At 35.5% G+C, this 23645-nt stretch overlaps 1 protein-coding gene across 5 annotated transcripts in view; it reads left to right on the plus strand.

Moving 5' to 3' along the window:
• Positions 1 to 22131, plus strand: part of LOC113108542 (dachshund homolog 1-like) — a 109965-nt gene extending 87834 nt beyond the window's left edge. For 2 of the 5 annotated variants that reach the window (XM_026271726.1, XM_026271728.1), the window contains 5 exons: positions 11684 to 11829; positions 14176 to 14323; positions 16214 to 16357; positions 17627 to 17695; positions 21252 to 22131. In XM_026271726.1, the coding sequence (XP_026127511.1) occupies positions 11684 to 11829; positions 14176 to 14323; positions 16214 to 16357; positions 17627 to 17695; positions 21252 to 21292 (548 nt within the window). In that variant the 3' untranslated portion in view covers positions 21293 to 22131. The remainder of the gene's footprint in view (positions 1 to 11683; positions 11830 to 14175; positions 14324 to 16213; positions 16358 to 17626; positions 17696 to 21251) is intronic. The other 3 variants (XM_026271727.1, XM_026271729.1, XM_026271730.1) reach the window with 2 other exon arrangements.
• The last annotated feature ends 1514 nt before the right edge of the window (positions 22132 to 23645 follow it).

Genomic DNA, 23645 nt, shown 5'->3' on the forward strand with positions numbered 1-23645 from the left:
GAAACCAGAAGCCAAAACTATTGAGCAAGGACTACAGTAGATACAAAGTTTAGAAATGTTTCCAGTGCGGCCGTTTCATGACCGCTGTGTTGCATCATTATAAAGACATTGGTTTTTGCTTAGCAAACATGTTACTTACTACAGACCTCCGGTTCTTTAACTCCACGTCTGATCACGGTAAACTGGCACACTCTCCTTTCATCAGACACACTTGCTTTCCAAGCATGTTTTCTATCGCCTTTTAAAGTGTCCTTGTGGTTCTGACTTCAAAAGTGAAACGGACTGAGGCTTGTGCTGACTCGACTGACTTTTCCTAAGACAAAAGGCTGGATCATTAGCCATGGGGATCTGAAATGTGACTTGGCAGACAATCACGGTGTATGATCAAACAACTTGTCAGTGTGTTCTGTCGAAAATGAAGGGGTGTGAAAAAAAAGAAGAAAATCATTCAATAGAGGATCAATCAAGTTTGTGAGCAGCGAAACAAATAGTGCTGATGATGCAAACATGGGCCGTCCCTCCAGGACACGGCGCTTCATTTGGATATTTGTTCTCCCTCATGAATGTTCCATTACGTGCTACCATGGACTGCTAATCACATTCCACAGGAAAGACAGTGCTTTTAGGAATGTTGAAAAGCAAGTGGTTCTTTCTAATCTTTGAAATGCCTTAAAAGTGACAGAATGCTTTCTCCTGCCAAGATATAAGGCTTAGATAGAGAGATAAATATGCTGTGGTCAGCTAAGAGTATCTCACAAGCAGAGAGGCAAATTTAATAATGTATTATCATTCACTAGAGAAGGTGAAATCTTCTTGTCCATCACAACATGCCAGGGCCGTTTTATGTTACCCTTCATTTCAAAGGGAGCAATGTGCTGCAGAGACACCTGCTTTGATTAAAAGAAAAGATAGAGCTCTTGGCCTGGAGGGTTAGGGCTTTGTTTTTGACTAGTTCCACCGTTTTTCTTTCTCTCAGTTTGCAAGTGACTTTCTTTTTTGTTTTGCACTAGAAGGGCAATTACTTTGAACGAGATTCCATATGCAGCGCAGACAGTCTCTTTGTGAATTCTAAGTACATATTCGAGCATCTGCCCTTTACGGTATGCGCACTGCTGTGAACAAATGTATCATTTGTTTGTCCTTGGACAGACGAAATGTAACAATTAGCAAAGCCGCTTCTGCTGATTTGTGATTCAAAATGCGAGAAGCTTAAAAACAACTGTTGTGTTAAGGAAAGGCTGACCTTGACTTTTCTATGACCCAGATGTCCTAGACATAACAATTAAATACCTCAAAGATCATTGGTCTGCGTGCATAGTTTTGTTTTGTAAACAGCTGATTTACCAGACGTAACAATTTAAAAAGACATTTTGCTGACTTAAAACACATATTCTACTTTGTAGTTTAATTTCATTTTGTTTTGTTGTTTAGACCCCATTCACTTTCAAACCATCTTCTCCCGTATTCCGCAGAAAATAAAACAGCATGCAGGTTTGGAACGACACAAGGCTGTTAGAAATAAATTTTTAGTTGAACTATCCCTTTAATGTCAAATTGGAGTGCTCACACAGTAGTGCTGCTCTCTTATTAAGCTGCTGAGTTTAGGGCAAAGTGTGTCAAATTTAAAAATTTTCTCTGTTCCGTAATTATCAACGGATACTTAGGACTGTTATATCATTTGACTGCGAACAAAATCGTTCCTAATAAAAGAGAATAGGGGGAGGAGAAAAACTGCGGGAGGACTAATTCTCTTTTCTCTCCTCAGCATTTTAAAGCTCGCCTAAGTGTTCCAGTCACCTTGACTTTGCAGCCACAGGCCCGGAGATGCTGTTGCTTATCCCGCCTAACCCCGGCCTGTCAATTAGGTGTTTAAAAATTAATCTCTTTAACTGGAAATACCATGCCAGCTTTCTTCCATCTGTAAATGGAGTGTTATTAATTCAAGCTGTTCAAAGCCAGTGTTATGAATAATGTTATCAAAACAGATTTCCACACGTTTAACACATCACCCGCTTTAAAAAATCCTAAGTATTTTTTTATAGCTGTGAACCAGACGCAAATGGATTTGCATCCATTTTCTTCTGCTCACGAGGGCATGAGAGACAGAGAGAGAGAGGGCTGATCAGACGGGGGGCTCCTAAGCTCTGCTTTTTAAAAAGTTTACATTTACATTTCTTTTTGTCTTTCATCTTCGGTCTCCAAATCGGATCAGTACATAGAGCCTGGATTAGTGCCAGAGTCGATTGTCGCCCCAAACATCCTCATTCCCTGTAGGATTGCTGCGAAGCACATTAATATGTCCGTCCGTCTTCAACGGAACGCACTCCACTGTGATCAGACGGCAGACTATCTTCCATTTCTCAGTGTTCGAGTGCTTGTTCTATCAAAGCATTTTGATTATGTCGGGTTTTTGACTCCTTGTTTGAATTTCTAATGTCATAGTGTGTTAAATGTGGAAGGCATTTACATATTGGCACCAAAACGCATTTGTTTGCGTTTAAGGGCGCCAATGTGTGCATTCTTGAAAAATGTAGAAAATTCAACCAGATGTGAGCTGATGACAATTTCCGTTTACATAAAAAATAATAATAATAATAATGATAAAAAAAAATACGTTCACACATACCCATCTCTAGAGATGATTAGCAACAGACTGTGCAGGAGGCTTCCCGGAGTGTGAATGTAGAAATCTAGCGTTCAAGTGTGCACCAGTAAGTGTTCAGTGATCAATAAATAGATTCAATCTAGCCTGATTCATCCTATAATGCATGCTAATAATAACGCCCCAATCCTAAAAAAGCAACATGTTCGATTTCCAGACCCTAATGATTGTCACCCCCACAAGACCCACCACTACATTCAAGCACTGAATACATTTACTTTTCAAAAGGCAATTAATTCAAAGGCCTTTAGAGCATTAGTTACTCATACTTCTTTACCTTTATTAATCGGATTACACAACCCTCTCTCACCAATGCTCCATTCACCTTTGAGGAGTGTCTGTTTATGACAATGATGGTTGTCATTGTATACCAAGAGCGGTCTTCCTGTAGGACGCTCACTTGAAGAAACAAAAGTAGTGGAGGGGCTTTTTTATGCAGTCATCACAGGCAGTCAAGCCTTTAATCCTCAGCGGTCCAATAATGACATCCCTTCTGCATTTATTACATGGAGGAGCATGGAAAAACGCTGACTTTGAACAAATGAACACTCTGACCTTTATGCAATAAATATGACACGGGTTGTGTAAAAAGACAAGATATCTTCTTCTGCTGGGGTTTGCATCCGAGACTCTTTGCATTGCCGCTGCTGTATGGCCCACCACCAGAAAACAAGATGTTTGGGACAATCGTGAACATGGAATCATAAAGCATGAATCTGTGGAACACAAAAGACACTTTGAAAAAGGTTTTTTTTTTTTTTTTTTTTTTGCATTTAAAGTCAGTTGAATCCAGAGCTGTTTTGGACTCCCTTGACAATAATTGTTTGGACAAAAAGTCAAAACTTTAACATTTTATTTATTTTGTTTCACAGAATAAGGTACAGATATATTTTTCGAATGACAGGATAAATAATTTATGACAGAATTTAGATTTCTGGGTAAAATTTGGGTAAAAAAAAGGCCAAAGTCTAGGAAGATTTCTTTCGATAAGTTACACAATGTTAATAGTTTTGACATTATAAAAAAAAAAAACAGTGCAAATAATGCAATAACTGTGCAATCAAAGTATGCTGCAATACTTACTGTAAGTACTAATGCCATGCCGAGAACAGGGCAAATGTGATTGAACAACAAAACCACAAGTTTATTTTAACTATTAAATATTCCATTTATCTGACTCTCCTGTTATGATGATTGGAGTACAGTATATAATGATAGTAAAGCTATAATGAGATGCATTGCTTTTTGCTAAAAACTGTAATGTTTTAGATTTTTAGAGAAGGAAGTAGCCAAATAATAATAATAATAATAATAATATATATATATATATATATATATATATATATATATATATATATATATATATATATATATATATATATATAATATTATTATTATGATTATTATTATTATTATTATTTGGCTACTTCCTTCTCTAAAAATCTAAAACATTACAGTTTTTAGCAAAAAGCCATGCATCTCATTATAGCTTTACTATATATATATATGTTTCTCCATTATCTATTTGATCTAAGATTTTGTGCCCTGTGAATATGTCTTATAATCTTCCCAGTTTGTGGTTTGATCTTCTACAGTTTAAACCACACAAGGCCTGTTTTTCCCCCTCTGGTGTTGAACTGTTCACCATAAAGGCTGCTTTTGTTTTTATCTCTGACCGTATGTGACAGTTAAGGATTTATGAAGATCCTCCCCTTCGCCTGCCCATCTGTGTGGCTGTCTTCAGCGTGGCCTTGAGAATATGTTTCAATTTATTAAGCCAAACCAAAGGACTCATTATTTCAGAAGAGGTGCGCAGAGTGACACACAGAATTGGTTATTAATGGAAAGTCTCTGCCACAGGGCAGTTGAAATTTAATGATATCCTACAAGAAAATATGATGGTGTCACTTTCCCAAAAGTCATGCGAAATGTCAGCGTTTTAAGGTCCCGACGCTAATTTTATGCCCATGCACAGTAATGTTTGGGAGCGCGTTTAGGAAACACGGCCCAGTGCCTGTGCTGATTATCCCCCTCACCTTCCTTGTGCTCTCAAATGGGTTTGTGCAGCAAGCGATTTAATCTCTAAGTGTAGGGAACATTAGTGGAGAGAGAGACACACACACACACAGCAACACTGCATTTCTCAGAGATAAGGCTTTCCAAGCCAAATGTTACCTGTTAATCCAGGGCCGACCGACTCCAGCACTTGACTTTGACTCTCAGCAGGAATTTGGTAATGGCTAATTTTCATCTCGGAATTAAAGAGCAGAAAAGAGCAAAGCTGAGTGGGTGTGAGCGGGGTTAGCGGTTCTGCAGTAGATAGCTGTGTTTCCATAACACGTATACCATAGTGCCTGTGTTCACCATGCCCATATGCACAACATATGCACCTTTAAGTCATTCTAAAGGAATTTGCCCACTACGGATCACAGCACACATTTCTCACTGTGGTTTGCATGTGTACGCATGCTGTAAAGGTAGAATTGCTTTGCCTTTCATCTCTTTTGTCTTGTTCTCATTTTTTCTGTTTTGTTTTGTACCTTAGTTACAGTGCTTGCAATGCAGCAATATATTGATATTCCTCAAACATCTGGTTCAGGAGTTTGTTTTCTGGTAAGGGGTCATTTGCACAGAACAAAGCTTTAAATCTAAGCTTACCTAAAATTGGATATTTTCTCTTGCTGCTTTGCGAGCGCTGATATTTCCTTTAGGGAATGCAGATCTAGTTGTTGTCCTTCTATACAACACCCATCTATCTATCATTCTATCTTTTTACCATTCTAGTGTATGTCTATCTATCTTTCATTCTGCCTATAAAGCCTATATTCAGGGCTTGTTTAAAAAGAAATAATTTTTCAATTTCAAATTCAAATGTCAAAGTTCTTTGAATTTAAAATTATTTAAATTCTTCTTTCTTGCATTAAAATTAATATCTCTATTTTACATTCTCTTTGCAACCTCAGTTCAAATTCAATTTCAATTTATTATAATACTGTATTTTCATACTAAGAGCTGATTGGTCTTCTTTCTTATAGTTTTTTTATCTATACTGCTTATTAATTTAAATCTTGCTCTCCCTTTCTATTACATTTATCTTACATTTATTTATTAAAGTTTTTTTTTTTTTTAGTTGTTAAATGAGTCATATGATGTTGCTAAAAATAACATTATTTTGTGTATTTGGTGTAATGAAATGTGTTTGAGGTAAAGAAAACACATTATTCACCACATAATGTACATTATTGTTTCTCTACTATGCCCGGCTTTTCTCAAGTGCATTGATTTTTACAAAGCTCATCGTTCTAAAAAGTGAGGTGTGCTCTAATTGGCCAGCTATCCAATGTGTTGTGATTGGCTGTATGCCTCAAGCCTGTGACGGAAATGTTACGTCCCTCAACATATAATGTTATGGTGTGTCCCTGTCAGAACACCGGCATGACAGGACAAAAATAATAAAACCCATTACAAACAAGGCAGTTGTTGAAACATAATTACTGATGAGAGATGTGGGGGCATGTTTAAATGAGCCGTTTTAGTTGGGCGTGGACAAGTCTTAAGTTTTACAAGGGATATGTCTTTGAATTTAAGACTTTAGTCTTTGCAACTTTACAGATCTTCTTTATGCACCAAGAGCTTGTAACATACCAATGAGAAAGGAAAATTTTAAATTGCATCATATGACCCCTTTAAAATGTTTGGCATTTCTGCCTTTAATTTTAAAGGCAGTGCAAGTTAGGTCAATAAAAATAGTTTGCTGTGGAAATATTTAATGGAATGAAGAAGAGAGAGAAGACGATGCAGTTTTAAAGACGAGCCTCTGTGTAATGCACTGTTGTCTCCATTTATGAGACTGAAAGGTCATAACCACTCCCCTGGAAGGAGGCAACTTCTTCAGCCCCATTGGCAGGTCAAATAAAATGTAATTGTCTGCTGTAGGCAGCGGCAGCCTTTGCAGAGAGGGAAACTGACATCCTCCACGTTTTAAACATTCAATTCTCCTGCTGCGAGGAACACAGGTTTGCAAGGACACAGGCTTCACCTGTCAATATATCACAGTGACTGGCTAGCCAAATGCTGCATTGCTTTTCCCTCTCTCTTTTTCTCTCTCCCTCCTCCGGCTCACTGCCTTCATTGGAGAAATCAGCTGAAAGGTCCGCTGGGACCTCAATTCAAACACTGCAACTTGCAACATATGGCACATTTTCAGCTCCCAAGGTCAATTAAAGCTATTTATTGAAAGAATGTTGTTAAATTTCCCAAGGTTTCCGCTCAATTCATCGCAGAGTGCCTTGTCTATCATATTTAAAACTAGTCGAGTGGTTTACGCTCTCCTTGTCATGACTTTCCATCAAAGGTATCAAAGGCTTTTAAGAGGAGTTCAAGACATTTTATCTTCTCTTATCACAAACATCTTTTTTTTCACCCTCCCCTTCTCCTCAGAGCAGCCTTGTCCGAACGCTGCTCACAATAAAAATCTAATAACATGTAAATTGGAGATAAGCCCAGATCCCTCCAAGTCATATTTTTTACATTCATAGTTTGTCAAGTCGATTTCTGAGCCCCTGTTTTAGCAGCACAACACATAAGGACTGAGAGAATTAACAGGAAAGGTGATTTATCATTGCTACCACACTGTCAAGGACTCCCACTGTTGCCACCGGAGGGAGGAAGGGAGGGACGGCGCGCATGCGAGTGTGCGTGCATGTTTACGTGTGATTGCGAGTATGTGCGTTGTTTTAAATTATGGCATTTCATTCAAAATGTGTCGTATTTACAGCATCCCATTTTTATTTGCGGCTCCTATTATCCAGCGAAACAGTTGCGAACGAAATGTTATTTGTGACACGACTGACCTGAAAGGATTTCATAAAGATTTTTCGGAGGCAGAAAGCTGCAAACGGACCTGTCACAGCTGCTGTTGGCTGCCCCGGTGGAGAAATATCACCTGGAAAACACAGCTCTCTCCTTCGCTCTCTTCATCATGCTGGCGTCTGGCACTGTAATTAAGTCCAAGTCAATGATTCTGGACCAGTGGCAGGAAATAAACAGCTAAAGCCAGCCAAAATGGAACGCTCGGAACAAGAGAATGCTCACAGACACAAACACACTCAAGTGTGGCTAATGTAAATGGAGAATGACCAAAAAATGGCAAATGTTCAGTTGTTTGAGAACTGAATTGGTAATTTGAGATTAAATGTGCTGTTTGCTTTCTAATGCATGACAGATTGTTTCCTAGTAACAAAGCAATATGAACCACCCTGTGATCCAGTATTGTGTTTGCGGCGAGGTCCTGCTGAGTCTAAAGCAGAAGTTGGTTTAAGCAATGATGTATTATTAATGCCAACACTAAATCCAGGACTACGGTGGCTGCAAACCAAATATAGGCTTCTGACATCCAATTCCCCTCTATTGTTTCTCATTTGCTGATTCGCTACATGTTTGACATCTAAAGAATCAGAGCCACGAATGTGTCAAAAGAGAAGAAAACATATTGTGTATTTCTCTGATGTAGTAATTGCATACAATTCATATAATTCATTCTGTTTTCATGATTTATTGGTTTATTGTGGCACAAAACGATGCCATCCAAGAGCATTAAAAAGAGCTTTTCTTCTGTTTTTTGTTACATTTGATTGCAAGCAAACACGCATCCATTAGTCGGTCGCCCATTGTCTGAAATGAACTATAGTGAAATACTAGTTAATTTGGGGAGAGATTGGAGGAGACCCTCCACGGATTCCCAGGCACTCCTCTTGGCCTTTCCTCCATCCAAGAATTTTGAATCGTAAGGTCTTAATAGTGCCGGCTGATATTCAACTGTTGGTTGGCTGGATGTTTCCAGGGCATTTGCAGATGCTCTGAATAATCTCTTATGTTTTGCCGCAATCTGCTGTTGAGATGGTTGAAATAAATACTTTAAACTAATTAATGCAGGACCAGCTGTTACCAAGCCTTGGCTGGCATTAGTAAATTCTGATGGCAGAAGAGGGGCTCCTCAAGTTGTGCCATGTTTGTGCATGATTTAGGAAGTCATATAAACGCATATTAATTCTGTATGAGAGCCCAATTCTGGGGTTTGGTGCCTAAACTGAAATGCATGAAAAACATAATTGTAGGCTATTAATTTTCTAGTGTATAAAATGAATTCAAAAGCTATAATTATGATATTATATATATATATATATATATATATATATATATATATATATATATATATATATATATATATATATATATGATTAAATATACATTTAACATGTGTAAAAACATTATGATTATATAACAAATTAGATAAATAACAGATAAAACTCTTAAAAATTTTGCAATGTTGAGTTATTAGTGTTTTAACACTGAACATTTAGTGAGTGTAGAGGACAGCAAAAATAACCTAAATGAAAAAAATTGAGAAATAAGTATGGAAACTAGATGGTACAGATTTGTTGTGCATCCCTAATAGATAATCATAATGTAATACATACAGTATACAGGCTTTATAGAATGTGTTATGAATGTATATGAGACATTCCGACAGTCTGAATTATTCTGGTAGTAGGTGACATGGCCTGTGTGATGTCTGTTTTTGTGGCAGGCAGAATGTTGTCTGGGACTTCTTCTGTGATTGTCAGCACGCTATGACAGTGTGAAGATAGTGTCAGCGCAGGGCTGTGTGGTTTAAAGTGAGTTATGATAGTCTGTGTGTACATGCTTGTGCATGTGTGTGTGGAGATGGATTCAGGGGTTATGAGGCCTGTACAGATGTGTGTGTAGTGATGGATGCAGGCCTATGATAGCCTGTATAAGGCTGTGGCTGTTTAGATAAATGTGGAGTTTTGATGGCCTGTGCGTAAGTTTGTGTGTGTGTGTGTGTGGAGATAGATGTAGAGTTATGATGGCCGGTGCAGCAGATGGCAGAGGTCTGCCCTAACGGAACTGATGAATGGCAGATGATGTCATCAGGGCACTGACAGGCACAAGTGAGCAGGAATCTGCTTTACATTTCAACCCCACCGGACATCTGCTCAGCCTCCACACTCACGTTATTCTCTTTCTGATGCTGCTCACATACTCGGAGCACTAGAATGTTTTTTTTTTTTTTTTTTTTTTTTTTTTAGATAGGTAGTAGTGTAGCCTAGTGGTTAAAGATCTTACTGGTAACTGAAAAAAATGCAGGGTCAAATCTAAATTATTTTCAATAAACTATAACATATTTAGGTATGAATTTAGAATTATTTGAAATTAATTGAAACATTTCATAAATAAGTTCCTTTCTTGTCCCTTCTGTCATTTGAATCTAAAGTGTATGTCTGATCATTAGTATTTCTAATAAAAAAAAATTAAATTGTGTTACTTTAAAAGATTCTATATTTATGAAATATTATAAAATAGTCTTTGTAAAATGTAATTAAATTAAATTATATAATAAATATTATATAAATTAAAAATATGAACAGATTTGAATAAAGAATAATGAAAAAACGAAATAGTAACCATATTGTTTTTATTTATTTTTAATTTTTAATTTTTGAATAGTTTTAATGTAAAAGATTGAATATTTATAAAATGTTTATAATATTAAAATTGATTAAAGTAAATTTTCATAAAGAAAAAATTTGGATTATTCACACACACACACACACACACACCATATATAAACATATTAAAACATGGTAATAATAGCAACAGACTGAATTCAAACAGAATGATTATGCTCATCTAGACAATAGGTTATAAAATTCAATTCTAATTCAGGGAGTTATTAAATCTAAAAACATTTCAATTAAAATCTGTTTGTATTGCAGTGCATGTGTTCCTGTAGCTCATGGTAGAGAAACTCCAAATTCCTATATAATACAAACCATTTAAAATATATTGCACGTATTATGAATAGTTTTGGATTAAAATGTCTGCCAAATGCAAAAAAAATTCAATTCAATGCATGTTGATTGTAACATAATTGTTCACAACACTATAAAGAAGATTTTCTTGCTTTCCTTTTTTCCCCATTTATTTATTTTTTAACACAGGGTACTTTCGATTACTTTAATTTACCCGCATAATGTTTAACAAGTTGACGTGGTGATTTATCTTGGAATGCTGTTTGTAAAGACATGCTGCACACTTTACAGTGCTCATCCCAGCGTTTTCTCTCCTTATGACATTCAGCAGGAAGTCCCTGTGGACTAGGTGATAAAATATATACTCTTTAATGTGCCAGCCCCTGTTTTTATTTGTCTGGCAGACATAAAATCTTTTTTCTTTTATTTCCAGAGGGTTTTAACGGCAGCCCCACCTGTGACATTTTACACCTGCACATTTATGTGTCAACCATCGACTGAGAGAATAAATGATATTTATTTTACTCCTCTGTTTTGTTCTACCAGGTGCCTCTTGAATCTCATCCAATCATATTGATTTTTTTATGCACTGATTCCTTTGAGGAGTTTAATTCATTTGCCCAAATTGGCATTGCCAGTCTGCCGAGGGGGCGGCAGTAGTGTTGAAACATGGTCAATGAGGGTTCACCACCTTGTGCCATATGGCCTTTGTTGAGAAGCCAGGGCCCTTGATAATCTCAGTTTGCCATATGCATCTGCTTGAGTGCGGTCTTTTCCTATCAGAGAGTTTTCATGCCATATGGAAAGGGCTTTGTCTTCCAACATATCCGTGCCTTCAGTGCTACTAAGAACGTATACTTTCCAAAAATGCAAATGCCTATCCTTTGCTTTTTTTTTGAAGAAGAAGAAGAATCTCTAATTCTATCTGTATGTAAAATCTCTCAAGCATTTATGGCAGCTATAAATACAGAAGCATCAATAATAGAGTGCCGTGTGACACGGACAGAATGGGCTATCAATCATACGTGCTTGATTGGGCATGCTTGTATAGATGTTAATTTTACTCTTACAAACAATCTGGGTGTATAAACACCAATTCAGGAAAATGATTTATTTTACAGCACAGTACTACATGGAGTGTGTCATCTGTTGTGCTGAATGTGTATGCTTCTCTGTTTGCCACCAGAAGAAACCCCCATGTGCACGCCAACAGCAAGAGACAGCTATGAGAGGCTCTCGTTGGCAGGTCAGACTTTACCTCCAGGATTCCCCTCACCCTTCCTCTTCCCTGATGGCCTGTCATCTATAGAGACCCTTCTGACTAACATACAGGTAAGAGACCTCTCTGTCAGAAGATCTTTAGTAGCAAGTGAAATATGCCATGAATAGTTTTATCCAGTTCTCCATGGTTGATCCTCAGATGGTCTACTAATTAGTAATTAGGGAATTGGTAAAATGCTGGATGGCAAGTGAGAAATTTGTTTTAGATTACAATTATTATATTGAATATAAAACCAGTTTATCAGCTGAGAGCATGAAAATAACCTAAGCAGTTTTTTTTTTTCAACATATATTTGGAAATTGGTACTAAGTGATGACTGTTAAACTGATTAAGATGAAACATCCAAAGGAATTATGTCCAAATAAACCAAATTGCTAGACAAACATTCAAATGACCCAAACTGATGAATTAATTTTGACTTTCTAGTTTTAGCAATGAATTATACATGTAAAATCAGTTGGAATTCAATTATATGGTGTTTCCAATAAAATATCATCATTAAGTCTCCTCTTAAATTTTAGCAGACCATCAGCTGGTTGCCATAGTAACATTTTATTTTAGCTCACTGCGGACTGGCCAGCTGACACATGTCATGATCTTATCACAAACATGTGTCATAACACAATAAACACCAGTGATGCTCAAGATTGCACATAATGGAAGGAGATGGCCCATCAAGTTGGTTATCACAAGTTATAGCAATCTTAAGCCACGGTTTGGAAACTATTGTGAAAGTAGGATGATTTGCCGTGATATTAGCATCATTCCTGAGTTTCAGTTAGACATTCATTCAGTAAGAATATTCATGCTCTTTACATTTAGGAGCCATTTACACCTCAAAGTTTTTGGCAAAAAAAAAATGGGAAACTTGTTATGCATTTCGCCTGTTCATTTACACGACAACAGCATTTTGGGTACAATCATTTTCAATAATTTGGATAATTTTGAAAAAGGGGGTTTAAAATGTATGTTTTTGAAAACACCACCATAATTGTTTCTGTGTAAACGTCATGCACGTTGGTATTACATTTTAGGGATGCAGACATGCGCAATATGTGTTGATTTTAAAGGCAAGCGCTAACAAACATGCACATCACGGGTAGGGTAAATGCTAACACATTTAGTCACTTAGCAGACACTTTTATCTAAAGCAACTTGCAATGGATAAAAAAACAATTTATGATATGCGAGTCAGCAATATTAACAGTGCTGCAGTTCTGAATCTTTAAAAGCTAGAGCAGAAATTAAAGTGTAGCAGAGTATATACTGTAGTTTATATACACTACTGTTGAAAAGTTAGATATTAGAGCAATTCTGAAGGATCATGTGACACTGACGACTAGAGTAATGGCTACTGAAAATTTAGCTTTGCCGTCACAGGAATAAATTACATTTTGAAATCTGTTTAAAATAGAAAACAGTTCAGTTACATTGTAATAACATATATAAAAACAGTTCTTTTTATGTTAGCAAGAAGAGTCTTTATACACAGAGTGCAGCTCCCTGTGCCAGGTAGTTAATATAGTACTTTCTTCCTGCAGCTGTGATGTTTTTCCAATCAAAACAAATGCATGGCGTTGTATATTCGGCATGACTCCCTTGATCACCACTGTGGTTGTCATGCAAGTAAGACCCAGTCAGAAAGATGAATGTAGTTTATTAACGCCGCCTCTGAGGACTAATGATGTGGGTACAGTATGGGGAGTGAGAGGTTTGCTCATTGCTCTTGTGATATGACCATCAGATCTATCGCGCTGCTTTCGGCCCCATTGTTAATTAGCAGGACTCAGTTCAGTCAGTCATCTTTAATCATGATTTCAGGGTAATGTTTTGATTGAACATTCACACACAAATCAACAAAACGAACCCAAGCAGAAAATTGAGATAAAGCAACTTAGTCTAAATTGGGGTCATAAGAAGGAACAATTAGTATGATATAGCCCATTGCATTTGGCTTAATTGCTTGCGTACAGGGAATAATTGTTTTGAAATGGTCACCACGCAGTTTGCGTGGCAAATGCCGCTTTAAGTATTGTTTTGAGACAAGCAGCTGTTTAGCTCGAGATTTGATCGTTCTTATACAACCTGCAGCTTCACAAACTGACAAACCAAAGTAATAGGTTTATTAAGGCTCTCATAATCACTTAAATCAAGTTAAAAAAATATATAGATGTGAATCATTACCCTATTTTTTTATTTAACAAATTTCAGTGTACAAAAAGAGTTACATTGACTTTGATTGTATGGAATATTGACTATTGAAAACATTTCTTCAAAATACTTTCCTACGTTTAAGTGCACCAGCTCTAGCATAAAGTAACCCATTCATACAGTTTATTTACTCCTGTGGAGGTGTGTGAGGACTGTGTATAAGGCTAGTTTGTCTTCTGCTGCAGGGTTTGCTGAAGGTAGCGATTGATAACGCCCGCGCTCAGGAGAAACAAGTGCAGCTGGAGAAGACGGAGCTGAAGATGGAGCTGTTTAGAGAGCGAGAGCTCCGAGAAACCCTGGAGAAACAACTGGCTGTCGAGCAGAAGAACAGAGGTGTGTACTGCTCAAAAACTCACACACTACACTACACACAATTTATTGTATCTTCTATAGTTGCATTTCATGAAAAAAAGGCAAAGCATTTTACTGTACACACCGATTTCTAAAATTAACTTTTGCATTAAGGGGCTATATTTGCACCCTGTGAATTATATTTATGAGGACATATTTTTTTTGCTAGCCATATAAAATATATTGTGTCATCCTTTTATGTCAATTACTTAATTTTAATCAGCTCATTAACATACATACTTAATCTGACTAATTAGGTAGTCAGACAGACTATATTACCTATAAACATTTATTCTTCATCAGTGTTTTATGTGATAAATGAATTGTTGTATTGTGTTGCTTACCTGTGTAATAGTCATTTGTGTGCTTGTATAGAATTTGTGGGCAGATTCTAAAATGCTGCAGATCATCACAATGGCATTTCTAGGCAGTGAGTAAAGGTGTTGTAGAGTATTTTTTTATATTTATGGGAAATTGGTGAAAAAACAAGTACCATAATTAGGCATAGAATACAGCATATAAATGTTATCAGTTGTTACAATGAAATCTGAATGTGTTAAGTAGGTTTTTTTGGTCCCCTTATTTTTCATTTTGTTCATAGCTTGTTTGTGCTACAAATATGAAAAAGGTCACAATCAAATAAATGCTGTTCTTTTGAACTTCCTATTCATCAAAGCATCCTGAAAAATAAAATGTAGCCTGGTTAATAACTGTAATCATTTTAAGAAGTCCTACTTGAGCACAAAATCAGCACATTACAGTGATTTCTGAAGGATCATGTGTCACTGAAGTAATGGCTGCTGAAAATTCTAGGGATTAATTTTCATAGCGACTTAATGCTGGACTTTTTTTTAAATATCCTCAACAAATGACCTTCATTGCATCATTTACAGTTAGTTTAAAATTGCATTAAAATGACCTGAAAAGCCATGTTACAAGCTCAGTTGTTAATCACAAGCACAAAAAAAGAAACTTCCAAAGTGATGGAGACAAGGTTATAAATCGAGCAAAATGAGGCATATTCACATTACGATCAATACACAAGCACATATTGATTATGTGTGCAGAGTGCTTGTGGGAATACAGTATATTACTGTAACTACATGCATAGACAACGTCTAAATGTACAGGGTGCATTAGAAGGATATACCAAATCCTCATTTAAGTGAGTGTGGTTAAAGTCATGGAAATCGGAATAAGTCATTTATATGGTAAATGTTTCTAAATGAGCCACAATATTTCTCGAGGGAAGGCCATGATTGGACTACAGATTGATAATAGTTTAGCTAATAATTTTCAACTCTCTTTGAGACTAAAAGTGATATGTGCATTACAGATGGCCTCTAGTTACATACTCTTTTGTACTCTATTATTGCATGAAAATATAATTATGAATCTACATTTTGACATCAATAAATGATTTAGATTTTTCTGCACAAAAGTATTGCAAAGAGTGACTTAATGGTTTCATGTTCTATGTATTTATCCTACATAATGAATCAAATTGAGCTTATTAAGCCAGTTTCACAGAAGGATCCTTATAAATGTGCCTACAGCCCTCCAGCTTTCTTCTGTTTAATATTCAGCGTGCCTCTCTCCTCTCTTTCTTTACAGAACGTTTCCCTTAACCTCGTCTCATTGGCATTTTAACCTAGGTTAATCCAGGTTATCGCTGGCTCAATTATTTCGCTAATGACACAGTCAATTTCTCATTGAACAGGAACCTTTTTTTCAACCACAACTTTTCTATGAATATTTCCTCACTGACAGAGTTTGAAAACTCAACTCCCCTTCCTTTAGTCCTTAATATCAGATATACCACTGTGTATGACTGGAGTCCTTGACTGCTGCCTTTCTGTTCTTTGAATGCAGCGATCATTCAGAAGCGATTGAAGAAGGAGAAGAAAGCGAAGAGGAAATTGCAGGAGGCGCTGGAATACGAGTCAAAACGACGAGAGCAAGTGGAACAATCCCTGAAACAGACATCACCCACAGAAAGTCTCAGATCACTCAATGGTGAGACACCTTACCAGAAAGTTAACATACTTACATTTATTAAAGGGATGTAGAAATGTGTTTTTCTTATGAGATGTGTTGAAGATAAAAATGTACACTATTGAAAATAGTGAAGTAATGTGAAATATACTTTTTGTTGTTGTTGTGCTGTAGTTATTTTCTGAGAATAATCCAAAATATGCTTCAGTATGTTTGCGGTAACATAATAAGCAGGTCATTATTGCAAAAAGAACGAATCATAAAGTTGGGATCTTGCATCACAAAAAGGGGTTTAACTGGTGACAATTACGAGGTGACTGCACCATTTAATATGCATCTAATGACTAAAATATATATACATATATATATATATATATATATATATATATATATATATATATATATATATATATATATATATAAATAACCATGAAATATTGTTTCATGCTGAAAAATTTTATCTAAAGCGACAAGAGACCAATAGATAATGAAACTAGAGACATTTTGTTGAAACAAATAATGTAGCAAATTTGTTGGGGGGAAAATGCCATCAGAATCAAGTATTTTCAGAGATGTATAATATGCTGAAATAATTTTCGAGAAGCTTGTATAATGATGAAGTGAGATCATGATAAACTAGTTTAAAACCATGTCTTCCATAAAGACAATCATTTTCTTTCAGACCAAAAAGACCCAAAATCTTGTTTGCATGTGGTATATTGGAGGTTATTTTTAATGGAATCTTCTATTAGAGATATTTTTGTCAATTTAAATAATCCTTATATATAAATACTAGATGAAATTTTAAACACTATGTTTATAAAACTAGAGCTGTTGCCCTGCCATCTAACTGAATGAAACTATAATTACTAAAGCTAAGAAGAAAATAAAGGGCTATAGGAATAATAATAATAAATAAATAAAGAGAGAGAGAGATGGAGAGAGAGACAATAGCACACAACAAAATTATTAAAACTTTAAAATAAAATGAAATCTCAAAAAAACATTTTTAATACACTCCAAACTGTTTAAGATGTATAATAATAATAAAAAAATGCATATGCTGCATCTGTAGCAAGCTTAGCAAGATCCATAATGTCATGCTTACATGGAGAAATGCTCTGTTCAGTATTCGTAGCATTGTTCATCCATTGGTCGAAATCTCCCTGACCCGAGCGATCAGAGCACATCCACCCTCCGCCCATCGCGAAAGATGAAGCTAGAAAAACTTTCCTAATTAAGCACAGATGTCATGGATGTTTAATCGTCATTATCTTTTCATTTTGCCAGACTCGTTGACCCAGGAGATAGAGACTGACCGCAGCAGTGGCAGAACAGATGCTGAGAGGACAATACAAGGTGCGTGTTTTTGAGGAGACTATAAATCTCAGCTCAGCTCCAGTATATGAGGCTCGCTTTAACTTGGCCTGCTGTTCATGCATGCAGCCTGCCATCTGGGCTGCAGATCCTACAGTTCAAGATGAGGGTCAAGATCAATGGGATCTGTCAGGAGAACATTTCTAGACAGGGAAAATCGTGCAAATGTGCGTTATGACAATGGCACGCTCTGCTTAGTTGGAGAGTTGTTTAAATTGTAGTTTTGTTTTGTAGTTTTTACCAGTAGGAGTATGTTCAAATATTATTACAGGGATAGTTCACCCAAAAATGAATATTTTGTCATCATTTATTCACATGCCATTCCAAGCCTTAACGTCTATCTTTCTGTTGCAGAACACAAAAGAAAAAATATAATATTTAGAGATTTTTTTTAAGCTGCTTTGAAATCTATTAACTTTGACTGTATGGACAAAAAAGTTAAAATATTCTTCAAAATATCTTCCTTTATGTATATATTGTGTATACATACCGCTGCAAAGATGGTGTTCAGTTTAAAAGGTGAAGTTCAGAGATAAGATTCTTTGGATATAAGACACAGAATCATTTTAAAGATAGACCCCCTTGACAGTAAGACCCTGCCTATGTTGTGTACTTCAGAGAGCAATGCAATTTAATGAGCATAATAAGAAGTTTCATTATCTGAGGATGACCCACAGTGGAGTTACCTCACAAGAGCACAACACACCCTCTCAAATAAATACACACGCTCTTTATGGGTGTATGGGACTTGGTTTAGTCTTGTATCATTTCACAGAAAACCACTTGCCCATTTGCAAATGTTTCAGTCACACTCTTTTAACTACACCTTAAGTGTTAAGTCGCTCACTGCTCTGATGTCTATTTTAATTGCACCCAGCAGCACATGTGATACAAAAAACGTCGTCTTGAGTGGTCTCAATTTCCCTTTGAAAATAGTGTGTGGAAATTGCTATGAAATGTGGGAAATGGCATTTTAATACCCCGTCGCAAGTAAAAGCCCCGTAACCCAGTTTGATTAGCCTAGTTAATTTTGTGTGTGTGTGTGTGTGTGTGTGTGAAGGAAGTTTTTAGTAAAAATAAATGGAGATCCAGTGCAAGGAGTATGGTTTTACCCAAATAAATCAAATGACATTGACTTGATGAGCAGGAAATGGTTTTTTCAGAGCATATAATGTCATTAGTATTATGATGGCTCTTATCTCTAAAGATTAGTTTTACAGCCTTAATTGCTTGATTCAAAAAGTTTGCATTACTCAAATTGCTTTTGTCAGTAGTTTTTGAGCATATATAGTAGAATTTAAGACATTGAGGTCATTTTAGCTAGAAGAAAATTGTTCTCTTTATGAATGTTTTCACTGACAAAACTGTAGTTATTGCTCCACAACTTGCAATAATTTAATAGGTTTTTCAGTCAGTGCCCTTGAAGAGTAGACTTAAAAATTGGACACAGGAAATGCGTGTGTTTGAAAATAGCTTGTGTGTCTGTTAAGTTATTACAACATTTTTGTGCGTGTGTGTGTGTTCATGTCATGGATGTTGTTGCCTACAACCAGTGTGGCATAATTACTCTTAAATGGCAAAAACGTAAAAAAGGATGCTGATAAATTACACTTGCATGTAAGGGAAAATTTCTATTCCAATCCTTATACAAAAAAACAAAAAAAAAAAAACAAAGAGACGTGCTATATTTTCAGTACTTGGCTGTTGGGGGGAAAAAAAATAATGAGAGCATAATTTTGGAGAACTAATTATTTCTATTTGTCTTTTGTCACACTCTGTAATTCTGCTATATTAACACAGTCTGTGTTTATTAATTGCTTTTCCAGTGTTTTGAATCCATTCCAAGAAAAAGCTTGACTGTTTTTCCTGGCTCCGTGCTTCTGGGAGCACATCTCGCCACTAATTCCTTGTGATACTGAACATAATATCTCCCCGGTATCTCTTCCCGATGCTCAGTGCTCGCCTCTCAATGTTTTCTGCAAGTTTACACAACCCTGTGAGGGGAGATAAAGTTCTTTGTTGCAAGATTAAACATCAAAACAGTTAAAGTGAAATTCAAATTAAATGAATGAATGTCACTGAAGCAAAAAAGGCAGTAATTAATGGTTCCCTTAATTGTGTTCATAAAATATTTGCATGGGCATAATTTGCATAATTTACATGTATTAATTAATATTTCAAAAGAATTTTGTGCTGAGAGAAGCCAAAAATTCCTTTGTTTTATTTAGCATCTAATGAAATATTTATCCTCTTTAATGAACTTTTCATCTTGATTTGAATATAAAAATGCCACAGTTTTACCATATTTTAATGAGGGAGGTTCTTTCATAAAACAACATGGCAGTCATTCGATTTTTCCCACTCAAGAAACATTCCTGGCACTGTTTGCCCAAGCTAGTTTAGCTACACTCCATTTGACCCAGAATTAATATGCTAATTTGTACATTTAAGATTAGCTCTCTGCTTATTTTTGTTGTCGTTGTTCTCAGGTTGTGTAGAAGTAACCGTGGTGTTTTAATAGTTTAATGAATAGTAATCTAGGGTTTGATTTGCTTAATTGTTTTTTTATATCAAAATACTGTATCAATATAATTAAGTTACTCAATATCGCATGCATTTATTGTGATCTTAATAAATTCGTACATACGATTTATATAAAGGGGTTGATGTTGTGGATACATTTTTTGACATTCCCTGTGAGCCTATCCATATAAAATGTCATATTTCATATTTTAAAGATATTCACAATATTAACCCCTTCTATATAAGAGGCCACTGAGTGACAAATAACATTAGAGAAAATAAGAGGTCGTATTGCAACTCTATGCACAGCGCGCAATTAATCAATGTCCATTCGATTATAGATTCTCATCAATCTATAAGTTTATATTTCAGAGTTTAAATCACAATGCACATATTTAGGGATATATGATTAACCGTAGGAGAAAAAAAGGCTTTTTATTCTAAATCAGTGGCTCACACAATCAAAATGATTTCATATCTGTGGTATCGCTGAACAATCCTGAATAAGTCAGTCAAAATATAAAGCTTGTTTAAGCCAATTTTAACACAGAGCATCCTGATCAGTCACCACCATTGCTCAGAATTGAATTTATTTAGTTGTACTACCAAATAGAGGAAACTGCTTAAATGTAGTGATGCAGCATTCCCGGACACAGAGGGAATGTTCTGGTAATAAACGTCAAACAAGCTCCTGAGCCATGCCTAACAGATGCTTTTACCAGAAGAAGCAAAGAGAGCTGCTGCTCATTCAGACATGCACTTGCCAACGAAGGTTCCCTGGAAATGTACAAAGCTCATTAGATCGAACGCGTCAGAAAAGGCATTGCACAGTAACGGCTGCATTTTTTTTTTTTTTTTTTTTTTTCACTTAATGCCATTTATGAATAGAAAATGTCATTTGTGAGGCACTTCACATCATGAGTGCAATGTTATATTCTTAAAATGTGACATACATTGATCAGGGTTTACTGACGTGTATTTAATATTTTTCTTTTCCCTTTTGTTTTATCGTTAGCAGATGGAAGACTTTTTCTGAAAACCACAGTGATGTACTAACACCATGGCATTGAAGACTGGCAGTGTGTATCTTATGAAGATTCTCCAGAGTCCCCTCGCAGTGTAATTTAGTTACAGAAACAGGTCAATCGCTCATAGAGGTGCATCAAGGGTTTATGCTTGGCCCGATGTGGAAGACGGATTGTGTCCAAATGTAGTATTAGGACTTTTATTCTCACTGATATAAATGTTATATTATGCCAGATGTGAGATTGGATATGATAAGCTGGCGAAGGCGACAATTTGAGCACAGTAAATTGTACCATTAGGTACACTTGGTGGTAATATTTACAACAAATTCACAGCACTGAAGATTTTTTATACTGTATTTAAACCAGCGAGAAAGCTTCGAAAATTCAATCTGATTCAGAGGTTTCATTTTGTATAAAAAAAAGAAGAAGAAAAAAACTTAATTCCTTAATGTCATAAATATTTGCCAAGATGTTAAAGATCTAGACTTGGAGAACCTCTGAAAATGTGAATTTGAATATATGTTGATCAGAAAAGACTAATATTTGCTTTTAATGTTTTCTAAACTAGAAGAAAAAAAGAAACAATCAAGTTTCATTTCTATCATTATTGTATATACAAGAACAGAAGATAGGTTAACTCACTCACTTTGGTATTTGTATATAATGTTAAAAGTTGGCATTGTGTATGCAGTAGATCTATTAGGAGAATAATATCAACGTTTATATTGAATTTATAGATTTGTTTTGTTTCTGAGCCATCATTCTTTCAATTCGCTGCCACTATGGTGAGGAAGCATGCAGGCATGTAAATGTGTTGTCCTGAATTCATGTTATTCAATAAATACTTAACTGTGCTGAACAAATGTACTTAGGGTTTATTCACTCACCCAGTAAAAGTTGATGAACACTACTCTCTTTTCAACAGCTACATTTTGAGTTTGCAGTATCATGAATCTGAATCTTGTATGGATTGAATCTCAAGTTTATGGAAATGTTGTACAGATCGCTTAATGTTACCATCATTACACTCAATTAAGTGTATTTCTTTCAGTGATAGGCCACTTTAAATAATAATTATTCAATGTATCATTTCAATTATTTATTATAGCCTACTGGTCAAAAGTTTCGCTATATGCAGCAGGTTGCCATTGGAAAGTTGCAGACAAAATAGTATTAGACCATTTGTTAATCTGAGAAAAAAAGGGATGATAACTAGAAAATAATTCTTTATAACTCCCAAATGTGGATGTAGCTTGATTAAAAAAAAAAAAAAAAAAAAAAAACATAGTGAATATTGATTTATATATATATCAAATTGTTGGATTGTAATAACAATACAAATAAATAATATGTTTTAATAGATTGTTGGCAACAAATTCATTTATTATTATTATTAATAAAATGTTCAAGATTCTTCAATTATTTAACAGAATTTCGAACAATTGTCTGCAAAGAAGACTTTTACACCAGTTCTTTAAATACTTAACAGAATTTTTTCTTTTCTTTATATAAATCAAGAAATCATGGCAATACCAAACTGTCACATTTATAATAAAGAGTGAAACAATTCAGCCGGATGAGTTAAATTACACTGTGCTAATTAATGGTAATACTGAATATATTAAATAATAGATTACAGGCTTTTATTGTACCAAGTAGATGATGATGATGGTGATGAGGCACTTACTGGATAATCAAGAAAAAATATGTGTTGAAAGGATCCTTTATTAGATGGACGTATCTAATGTAACGGGGCAGCTATTTATACTATAATCATAGACATTATTTTGTCACACATTTGTCCTCAGTCTGTAGCAATTCAAATGTTTATTGTGTTAAACTACATGTTAAAGTATCTTTTACCTCATTAATGAGGACTTGCCTTTAAGTTTCTTTTTATGTGATGTAAACACTGTAGCCAGATTTATGGACGTATTGTTCCTTATTTCTTTCTATGGCAGTAAAGGAAACATATAAATATTGAAAGGATGTCTTGTTTTAAAGTGCTTTTCCCTCTTTTCTGATCATGTCTCCTGTAATGACAACAGTATGTAAGTGTGTGTGTGTGTGTGTGTGTGTGTTCGCTCGCGTACATGTGTGTGTGTATGGACACTGAAGTTTATCTGTGTGGAGCTGCATGAGTGTGTGTGTGTGTGTGTGTCTGTTTTCTTTTCTATGGTGTCATATATGGTAATAAAATATTTGTGAGTCAATGATTATTAAACTAAGCTCTTTTGCGAACGAATCACTGTCATTATAAACAACTTTAGATAGTTTATGGGTGTCGACTTCACATGTCAATGTTTAATGCAGTTAAACTCTTGAATCTATGAATGTTTACCATGGTTCATCCAGACGAATCCTGCCAGTGTATCCTAATA

The sequence above is a fragment of the Carassius auratus genome, chromosome 9 (genome assembly GCF_003368295.1).
Source record: "Carassius auratus strain Wakin chromosome 9, ASM336829v1, whole genome shotgun sequence".
Taxonomy (NCBI): Eukaryota; Metazoa; Chordata; class Actinopteri; order Cypriniformes; family Cyprinidae; genus Carassius; species Carassius auratus.